Source organism: Pteropus alecto, unplaced genomic scaffold (genome assembly GCF_000325575.1).
Source record: "Pteropus alecto unplaced genomic scaffold, ASM32557v1 scaffold60, whole genome shotgun sequence".
Lineage (NCBI taxonomy): Eukaryota > Metazoa > Chordata > Mammalia > Chiroptera > Pteropodidae > Pteropus > Pteropus alecto.
The window spans coordinates 3,930,185-3,941,319 of NW_006430726.1; the positions used below are offsets into that span (position 1 = coordinate 3,930,185).

At 39.4% G+C, this 11,135-nt stretch overlaps 1 protein-coding gene across 1 annotated transcript in view; it reads right to left on the bottom strand.

Annotated features, from left to right (window-relative positions):
• IQGAP1 (IQ motif containing GTPase activating protein 1) overlaps positions 1 to 11,135 on the bottom strand; it is a 79,729-nt gene that overhangs the window by 68,229 nt on the left and 365 nt on the right. Inside the window, exon 2 of the mRNA XM_006905287.2 lies at positions 9,474 to 9,573. Coding sequence (XP_006905349.1) covers positions 9,474 to 9,573 — 100 coding nt within the window. The remainder of the gene's footprint in view (positions 1 to 9,473; positions 9,574 to 11,135) is intronic.

The following is an 11,135-nucleotide window of genomic DNA, read 5'->3' on the forward strand; positions in this document are numbered from 1 at the left end:
GAAAACTGGGTTGCTGATCAACAGGACTAAGGAGATACACTTTTTTCACAGTATATCCTAACATAGTTTCTGAAGTATCAAGTCCATTATCAATTTTTTGAAATAAGAGAAAAAAAATGTAAATAAAAAAACAATAAGACCAAATCTGCCTGAAAATATTTTGTTGGAATTCTTAAGTTTTTAAAGGAAAATCCCCAAAGTCAAGCCACTTGTCAAGGACTCTTTTTCAAGCTATTACTGATTAAGAAGCATTATCCAAACTAATGACATATAGCAAAACATCTCCAAGGCAGAAAAACATTTTCTTATAGTAATTATGCAAGTAGTAAGTAACTTTTTAGCTATTTTAAAGGTCATCTCAGATGTTATTTATAACAAAACGATGTGCTATACTGTAAGACTTTTTCTACTTAAATTTTATTTTTATATTATTTTTCTATCGTTAATAATCATTTTATTCTTCTTTTCAATTTTTCCTTTTCTAATTTTGCCCCATCTCCTTTTTTTTTTTCTTCAGTTCCTTCTGCTTCAGTTCTTAGGAACACTAATCCTATGCAAGAAAATACTTTTATTAGTTTGTTACACTGCTGATTAATGATACCTAGCAATATGTTGATACTTTCTACCTTATAAATACCTAGCACAACTATAGTATTTCCTTCTACTACAAAAGTCTCACAAGTTTTATTAAAGCCAGAGTTCTCTCAGTCCCCAAACATCTGTCCTAACAGAAGCCAAGCCCTGGGCTGGCAGCCGCCTCTTCAGTGCTCCTTCTGCTTTTCGTTATGATTTCCAATGAGTCAACAGGAAGGTATTCTGACTGAAGAAGAAATAGAGGCCTTTAGACAGGCCTTTCTTGCACCCACAACACCAAGAAATACAGTTCTTGCCAAATGATTCAAGGCAATTTCCAATCCAATTTGCCACTCCTGTCTGCATGAGGTCATTATTAAAAAAAAAGAAGAAGAAGAAGAAGAAGAAGAAGGGAATTGGGAAGAAGTAATGCCTTTCTAAGTGAATTGAAGAGGGATACCAGGTGAAGAGAACCAGCCCGGAACTCTCCAGCCCTCCAGTCACTGCGGATAACCACGTAACCTCTACTGCAGCCACTTCCACCTCCAGGGAAACCTTCCTGTGAGCAGGAGTTAGGTCTAAAAAGTTAAATATACACATTTATCACAGGCCAATTATCATGTTTAGAGACACTTATAAAATCACTTGACTTAGAATTTAGGTTTACTGTATTTCTTACAAGTATGTAGGCACAAATCATTCACCAAGCAACAAACACTGATCCGCTACTTAAGTGTGTCTATCACTGTTGTTAGCTCTGCAGTGAATAACAAAAAAGACAGAGTCCAACAATCTATTTACATATGAAAATACAGGAGACAAATCGGAGAACTGTCCTCATACAGAGTGGCAGGTAAAAGGGACTCAGTACCTTCAGAGGTTGACAGCGCTAGCACTGGTGTCACAAAGACCTGGGCTTGAATCCCATATGACCTTGAGAAAAGTGATACTAACCCATTTTTTCCTTCTTTAAAATAAAAATAAAGCCTACCCCACAGTAAGGCTGTATGTAAAGTACTACATCATCATTCTGCTTAATCACTGATAGTTCCTGCTGCTGTCATTATTATTTTTAGATGCAGTAACACTGCACTGGCAGACTGACCCAGTGGGTAAGGGCAAGGATTGTGGAGTCCTCACCAAACCTGAAATCTGGATCTACCACTTCATAGATGGGCAAGTCAACCTCTCTGAGCTTTGCTTTCTTTTCTGTTAAATGTAGATAAAAATAAGCATGCCAGGGACGTCAAGAAGAGCTAATTAGACAATGCATATAAAGTGCTTTGCACTGTGCCTAGCACATGATAAATGCTCAATAAATGGTACCAATTATGATGATGATGAAGAGGGGGAGATGGAGGAGGACACTAATCTTGGGGCAGACAGGAAATATTTTATATCATGATGTCCTTGCCAACTGCAGGGGTGTTTTCGGTGGTTTTTATGTTTTGGCTTCCTTTTAGCTGTTGTAAAGGTACTTGAAGTATTGAGGTTTCTATAACAAAATGTCTTGTTGAAAAATAATTTTTCCCAGCATATAATTATAATTTAAAAAAAAAGACTTTCAAGCTTAAGCAATAAACTTTTTCTTTAAAATAAACCATTAACCAGATATTTCACTTATTTGTTTAAGATTTTTTGATTCACACACTGTCAAGCACAGGGATCAATCAGATTACCAGCAGCTCTTCCAGAAGAAAAATCGAGGAGCAGAGTACTGATTTGCTCAGGTAGGCAATGGGAGCTCTGCATTCAAGTGGCACTTCACTCAGCTTGCTCAAAGATAAGGTCTCTAAGCAACAAAGTCCCAAATTAAACAAACAGTCCCAGTCATATGAATCACTTCCGGATGGTCTCACTTTGCCTACCAGCACTTTTTCAAAACACAAATACTTCCTGTGAAGGGATTTATTCAGCAGCCCCAGCTGGAAACAACCACGAGTCCCATCAAATACCACATGGCTTAAAAATGCTCAGAACAGGTCTGGCTACCAACAGGTACCCCCAAATTGCTAAACTGTGAGGCAGAAGGAATTGTGCAGAAACAAAGACAGCTCACCATGCAAAGTCAGAAATTAAATTCCCAGAACACGTCAGTTTAGGCCCTCAAATATATTTTACTTTATTTTCATTAATACAATGTTGCTCTGACCTCTAAGACCAGAAGAAATATGTTCCAAATTAGGTCAAACCAATGGTCCATTTAGCCTAACCAGACTTTCTCAATCTTGACAATTCACACACTCAAGCTGGCCAGTTAACACTGGATGTATCCCTGTGGTCATACCCACTCTAAGGCTTATGGAAAACAAGGGAAATTGGTAAAGTATTTCGCCCAATTCTCTTGGCTATCAGCTCCTTTTTTCCACCTGAAAGGGATCCTATGAGTGTCACACTACTCTTCATAAACAAATCAGTGACCATTTAAACTATTATCAAAAGCAGAGAGGAAAAAGGGGTCAATAGCCCAAAATGAAAACTGTAACAGAACAAAGCAACTAGCGTAACAGAACCAAGAGGAAAAATCAAGATGGTAGAAAATCAAGTCAGTGAAACATAAGATATATGTGAGACATACCTAGAATGCCGATTTAACCTTAACAAAACAAAGACCAGCCATAGAACAGACTGCACAGATCTGGACTAATGAATCGAAACCAATTACTAAAGATATAACAGACAATTTCCTAGAGCTAAAGTAAAAACACAAAAAAGATATTATAAATCAAGAAGAGTCTCCACATTACAGGAAAAATTACTAAGCTAACATCAACTCTAAAAAAATGTAACGGGGAAACTTCAAGAAATAAGAATTCTACAAATTTCAAATCATGAAAGTGTTTTTAAAAAGTTACTTGACACAGAGCTAAAATCAAGCTAGCTTCAGATGTTATTTCTCATTAATAAGTATAAGAAAATGAAGTCACACACATTTTCTCAAGAAAAATTAAATATAGTTCTTCATAACAGAATAAAGAGTCTAGAAGTGGAACCATATGTAATTTAACATTTGACAAAGTAGACATCAACTACTAATAGGTAGTAAAAAGGTTGTTTTTAAATATCAGAATTTAGAAACATGAGACTTAAAGACTTAGTTTCATAAAAAAAAAAATTAAATCACTATATCATAGAAAATCTAACAGAATATAAAACTTCAAATTTTAGTAAGACTTGAGTGAAATGAAACTATCGAGGCTCTGACTTGATAAAAGAAATTATAAACAGAAAGATTAACATTTAAAAGCCATAAAATTTTAAACTGTTCAGTAAAAAAGAGTAAAATGGAAAATCAAGGGAAAATATTTGTAGTAAATATGACAGAAGATTGACTTCCACATTCTTTTATTTTAAATTGAGGTAAAATTGACATAAAACATTATATTAGTTTCAGGTATACAACATAATGATTTAATATTTATGTATATTACAAAATGATCACCGAAGTCTAGTTAACTGGTATTCCCATCAATAATTACAAAGAAAAATATTTTTTTTGTGATGAGGACTTTTAAGATTTACTGTCTTAGCAACTTTCAAATATGGAATACAGTGTTATTAACTATAGGACATCCAAATTATAGGAATGCTCACGCAAGTTAACGTCATGACCCCAGAAGACAGACAAACATCATCAATTTGCATACTAAAATAAAATTGGTAAGCAAAGATGTGGGCAAATGTTTAACCTTTCCAGCAATCAAAGCATTACACTGGAATAAATAATGAACATTATGTACCCATTGAAAATAATTAAGATGACAATATAGGGATTTAAAAATCTGAATTTGTGATTACAACTATGTAAAATTTACGTACTTAGTTTTTCCTTTATCTTAATCCCTTTTTTTTAATTAAATTTATTGGGGTGACATTGGTTAATAAAATTATATAGGTTTCAAGTATATAATTCGATAATACACCATCTGTATATTGCATTGTGTGTTCACCAACCCCTTTTTCTTTATTGTAAAACTCAAGATCATTGTAAAAAGCAGTTCAAATATACAGAAGGGCATTAAATAAAAAGAACAGTCCCCTAACACCATCCACACCAATTCCACTCCCTAGAGGTAGCCTGTTTCTGATGCGTCCTTTTTAAGACAAAAACTTAAGTCTGAAGTGAAAAAACTAGAGCTACGAATCTTTAGAACCTTGAAAGTGCCCAAAAAAATTCCCCAGAAAAGTTTATTAGCACCGCAGCATCTTCATAGTGAATCGGCTTTTGCTCCATGGACCGGGATAAAGAATACATTTACTGAAATGCCTACTGTAGTTCAGACTCTATGCCAGGCACTTAACCCACGCAACGGCTCGAGACACATGGTATATCCATTCTGCAAAGTACAAACTTAGGCTCACTCCCTAAGGTCAATCAACTTGCAAAACCAGACTCGGAACTCAACACCTGCCAAAACCGAAAGTCTTCCTTTTTTCACTTTGCATATCTCAACAGTCAAGATTTTCAAAGACGTTTTAATCAGACTTTTTCAAGTCCTGTTTTACTTAATTATAATTATTATAAGATTATAGCCGTATGATTTTTCTTAGTAATAACGATAGCTATAAACTAGTTGACTGCCAAATATCTACCAGATTACTCTCCACATTTCATAATTGTAAATTTTGCTAAGTGTCTCAGCTAGGCAGTTGGGCAGAAAGCTTTTGCTGGCCACACTAGAAAATAACCTCCTTCCAGGTGTAACTTTGTTACTATGCGAAAAGTACTCTTAATTTGAACCACTTTATAACAAATACACTTTTTTAAATGCTATCTACTTCTCACCAAGGAGTCTGTCCAAGTCAGTTGCACTAAGGTTAATTTTCAGAAAGGAGAATACAGGTTTTCATCTACGTCACCATTACTTCCTCCCTTGATAACTATGAATACATGAATGAACCCAGCTGGTTGTCCCAATGTGCCACTAAATAGCCACGTGCTATGTGGTCCCTTACTCACACTGGCCCTCCTGAGGCAATTAAACTAGTCTTCTCATCTGTAAAAGGAGAACTTGAGTCAACCTTCTATAAATGATCCCCCTCAATCTTTAGTGCTTTTCCTCCATTAGAGAATTTTAGAAGCTGCGGGGGCGCAAGCTCTTCTTCCCAGTCACCTCACCTATCTATTTTATTTCCTTGCCTCTTCAATGTCTTTAACTTCTGTTTTCAGGACCACAGTGTGCCAGCCTGAATCTATCCAGATGTTACTGAAATTCTGATCCCACTTGGAAGAGAGAACGTCTGAAGAGCCTGTCCTGGAAAATACTCGATGCCAACAACAAAGACATATGCACAAAAGAAAATTCGTTCTCAAGACCTGATTTCTTTCCAAGATACTTTTTCAACTCCTTTAAATTACAGAAGGTAAAGTACCTCCGTTTAGTGCTAAGCTCTTGTTAACGCAGCGTAGTTTCTGACAGTTTCCAACCAGCCACAGCCCTTACTTTCCCTTCTGTAAGGGGGGTGTGCACTCTCCCCTGAGCTGGGGTACAGACACTGAGCAGGGGGAAGGTGGCACATGTAGGCTCAAAAGGGCACAACAGCAAGCCTCTGGAGGAGGGACTCCCAAATCAAACTGGAGGGGTGCTGGCAGTAACCGGAATTAACTTTCTTCCTGTGACTTAACTGAATTTTATCCTGTTTCCAGGACTACTCACACGTTCTCCACACCTTTAGGCTGTCCTGTTCTGTCCTGCCTGATATGTTCTCTTCTTTTTTTTTTTTCACCTTAACCTCTGACCTATTACTTCCTCCTATACAAGACCTGAACACCTAGCATACCTCACATATTTAAATCTCACCTCTTTCACTTGAGTGAAAATGCTAATTATCTCTACTATGCAACTAGTCCTTAGCCAAAGTAAATGTAAAGCCCAATCAGAACAGGTAAAAGGATAAAAAATAAACCCAAGTTTAAGCATAAATATATTAAGTTAAGATGTCTCCCTTGATAAAATCCTTGATCTGCTCTGCAGCCCTTAGCAAACAGCCCTCAATCCTTAGGTGACATTTTATTAGAACAATAACTTAATCTCTCCATTGAAGCTACTCTCCATACAATACAGAAAAGCAGAAACTCTATATTTTTTATTTCCCAACCACTCCCAGTGTACAGTTTTATGGAATCAGTCCTAAATTTTCCCACTTAACCCTTTGGGGAAACACAAACCCACACCCACAACACACTCTCACTTCACTATCCACACTCTCACTTACACGCAGTCTCCACACATCCATATTCACCCTCTGCACACTCTCCTCTCTTCCCACTAAAGAGTTCTGTTACAGGTACAGGAGAAAACGGAGTGCCCTGGGACACACAATGGGCCACTGTACTACAAGGTGGAGCTTTCAGTGGGAGGAGTAGCAGTCTTATAAATAGAACTAAAGAGGGAAACCTTTCCCTTGGATCTCTCTGATCTTTCTTCCTGGACTTGGAGCCGGTGTAAACTCCAGACCTTGGGGCTCCTCCAACTTTGGGAGGGGTGGAGGTTATGAAGCCAATACAGAAAGGCAAAGTGGGCTTGTGTCAGAGGAGAAAGAGGGGTCCCAGCAGCACAGAAAGTACAGCCCAGCTCTCCAGGGCTGAAGCCCCAAGCTAATAAGGAAAAGCATGCAATCCGTCTTGAGGTGCACCTCGAATACTTTTTTAGGGGTGGCAGCAGCCACAACACTGGCTGGTAGGGGTCTAGTCCTCTTTTCTCAGCATGACACTCCCCTGCTTCTTTTCCTAACCCTCTCAAACTAGGTCTTCCGAAGTTGATTTTGTAATCAAAACTCTCAATAATAACAAATAAAATCACGGCGTCCAGATTTTCTATGATTGCTTCTATAAAATAAAACAGGCACATTTTCCACAATGCTAGGCCAACAGACAGAGCACACTGGAGCAAATATGCCACTATTATGCCCTCCCTTAGAACCAAAGCATAAAAAATAAAGACTATCGCAAATGTCTCACTGCTGTAGTCACCTCCTAAGTATGCAAAAACATCCAACTAAAAAACACCCCAGGAGATCATTGCCTCCCTGGATGGGTTTTAAAGGAAATGGGCTACTTTCCTACTGGAAAAAACACCTGACAGAAAAGAACATGCTCTGGATTAGGTGCAAATGAAATGCTTTGCTAGTGTAACACCTGAGGAAGGAAATGTAATGCGAGCATCATTCTTCTCAGGCTACCATATCCCAGCATAAGGAAGAGTTCTAAAAATGTTTTAAATCTTGTTTTACAACTAGGGGAGACCATCAGAATGACTAGAAGCATTTAAAATATACAGCTTTCTGGACCTTCCAGCCCAGATCTATTGAACCAGAATCTCTGTGATAAGGCCCAAATATCTGTATTTTTTTTGAAGTTCCCTAAGTGATTCTAATACCTGGTTAAGAACCACTCTATAAAATGATGAAAATTATTCTTCAATCAAAACTACAAGTAGACTATGAAAACTCTGGCCTCAGTTTCTTCATTGAAATGAGATGGCTGAATGAGATTAGTGGTAGCAAGGGGGTGTTAGCCAAGACACTGTAACAAGGGAATCTTACTGCAGAAACCCAACACTAAAATAAAAACAGAACTGCTTTGGATGGGGGGAGGAAGGTGAGGTAAGGGTCTTCCCGCTCATTTTCAGGTCACCTCAACAGACACTCAGGCTTCACAGAGCGCAAACTTCTCAGATCGGCTGCAGTTTTCAAATTCTTTGACCTTCCAAAACTAGATCTAGTCTACAATCAGAGCAGCAGAGGACTTCATATTTTTGTTCACAGGGCCCTTACAAATTCTGTATGAGAACCATTCCTTTTCCAATAACATATTCGTCTTCTACTGTCTAACTTTCCATTTAGAAAAACTAGATTTATTATCATTCTCCCCATCTAAATCATCACTAATTCCACTCCACCCCTTCCCCAGTCTCCTGGAAGGGCTACAAGATCAGAAAAGAAGCCTAGATTCAAGAGAACAAACCGAATGCATGTTCGCGGTAGCCCCAGGGACAGAAAGAAGGAGAATGGAACCCAGGAGGGACACAAAGGGGACTCCCACTGTGTCCTTTGAAAGATCTGAAGGGGTAACATTTGTTAGTTCTGGAAAACATGGATGTTTGTTATATTGTCCTTCGGACTTTCCTGCAGAGTTTTAATATTTTCAGATTTTAAAAAAACAAAACAAAACCAAATACCTCTTGTTTATTAACATTTGAAACAGCCTTGATTTTCCTTAAACTATGATCACAAATACCTTTCATTATCCCTTGCTGGCCTTTTTCCACTGAAGCTCACTTATAGGATATATGATATGTAATTATATCTATTTACCCTGTGACATTGCAAAAGGAAAACAGCAGCAGAACAAAAGAAATGAACCACTAATAGCAAATCGACACTCTAAGAATAGGCACAAGGTCTCGGAGCTTCTTAAAAAAGGAAAACAGCTGTACATTCGTTTCACAAAGAACACAGAGGATGATGCCTTTGGTAAGCTGTCTTGGAATGTTGCAAAATGGATGGACCGATACCCAGAGTACTACCAAAGGGAGAAGGAACCCAATTTATATATAAATCAAAACCAGTGAAGAATCAGTGAAACATTAAAGCCAAGAACTTCAAACCTTAAAAATGCTATTTCTCCCTGACAGCTGGTAGTGCCCCAAACATATACCAAAGCATAAAACTGAACAAATCATGACATTTTTCAGTATACAGAAATGTCCATCAGTGTTTTATGATAAACTGCCATCAAGGCTATTTGCTCCCACGAATAAATACTCTACCTCTACTTATTCCTTCAAACTACCAGCATCCCTCAGTCACATCTACAACACACTCAAAGAGATCTTTATCTGTATTCATGCCGTATCAGCTCCCTTCTCCCGATTTTCTCTCAAGCAAGCCACCTTTACCTCTTTGCTTCTTCCAAATGACAAAGGTATTCGTAGGCCACATTCTGACGTCTTCTTTCATCCATCTCCTCTGCAGTGAGTCTCTCATTATCCAGGACAGCTAAAACATGAAAGAAAGAATATAAACAGAAGAATCTGTAACCTTTCTAAACAATAAAAGAGTGCCACAGCATCAATTCCTGTGTCACTTATAGTCAGGGTAACCTGTGGATGCGGCGAAAGCCAGGTATACTACAACTTTCCCAAAACGAGAACTATGGGGTTTCAACTATACTGATCTTACCCTTTTTTAAAAAGTACACACATTATTTTAACATACTTAAAAAATAATGACTTGAGATTCTGGCCCGAACCAGTCCTAGTCAATCTGCCAGACTCTAAATATAGCTGATCATGTTGTTTCCCTCTTTTATTAATAACCAAAGCCAGCAGTCATTAAGAACTATGACAGTGATTGTGCTAAGCATTTTACATGCATTCTCTCATTGAAGCCCCACAACAACCATGCTATTACTGCTCCCATTTCACAGATGAGGAAATTGAAGCTGTGTGACCTTAGCCTCAGGCTAAGTGGTGGGGCTCGGATTCAAATCCAGGAAGTCTATCTCAAAAGCCCTGGAGTTTAACCTTGAAGCAATCTACCTCCTGCACAGGCACCCGAGGTATGGAATAAATTCCTAACTCCTGGGATGGCATTCAAGGCCTTTCCCAATTTAAACACAACTGCTTTTGGAAACAATGCCCCCTCTCCCTCTTCCCACCACTGTGCACTCCACACCAGTCAGTCTCCAACACACAGTGCCTTTCTTCTGTTCAATACTCTAGTTCACGTTCTTCCCTCTTCAGTCACCTCTTGCCCCACCCTGCCCTATCAAAACTGACACAGCATCCTTCAGGGCTCTGTTCAAATGTCCCTACCCCAGGCTCCCTTTCTTCCTCAAGCCCGTTCTCCTCACCCACAATACTATTTATGCCGAATTAGTTCGCGCATCTTTTTATCTTTATTATACCTTATTATCATTGGGCTGTACACCTGTATGTCTCTGATTAACACGTTCTTTGAAGGAAGGGCCTGCTCTTCCCTTTAATTTCACAAACGTGACACAATACGTTACATATAACTGCTGATGAGTAAAATTATCCTAAAAACTGAACGTTACTCCCAGAATATAGAATAAAATCGAAAACCTCTGGACTCCAAAGGACTCCCCTTTGGCAAGTGGTAACTATCCCGCCTGCAGTTCAATGACGTCCCAGGGACAGCTACGGAAAATGAGGAAGTCAGAGGGTTACTGCTTTTTGGGTTTTTTGGTTTTCGTTTTTTGAAATCCCGACGAGGGAACCGAGCCGGAGAAAGGTGAAGTGACTTGCGCAGGGCCGCACCTCTCGGCTTGCCCGAGGCCGGGCATGTCTGGACCCTGGGTCTCCCTTGCCGGCAGCACTCGGGCAGCAACTCCTCACCAAGCCCGAGCAGAGCCCCGTCTCCGGTCCCTGCTTCCCCGGACACGCCCTGCACCGTCCTCCTGCCACCTCACTCTAGGCCGTCCCCCCAAATCTCGGTCTAGCTGGGCGGCGGGCGGCGCTGGGTGGGGCCCTCCAGCTGCAGCGCCGGGGTTAACGCGAGGAGGCCGCCTGCGTCCCCCCCCCGCCGCCGCGGAGACC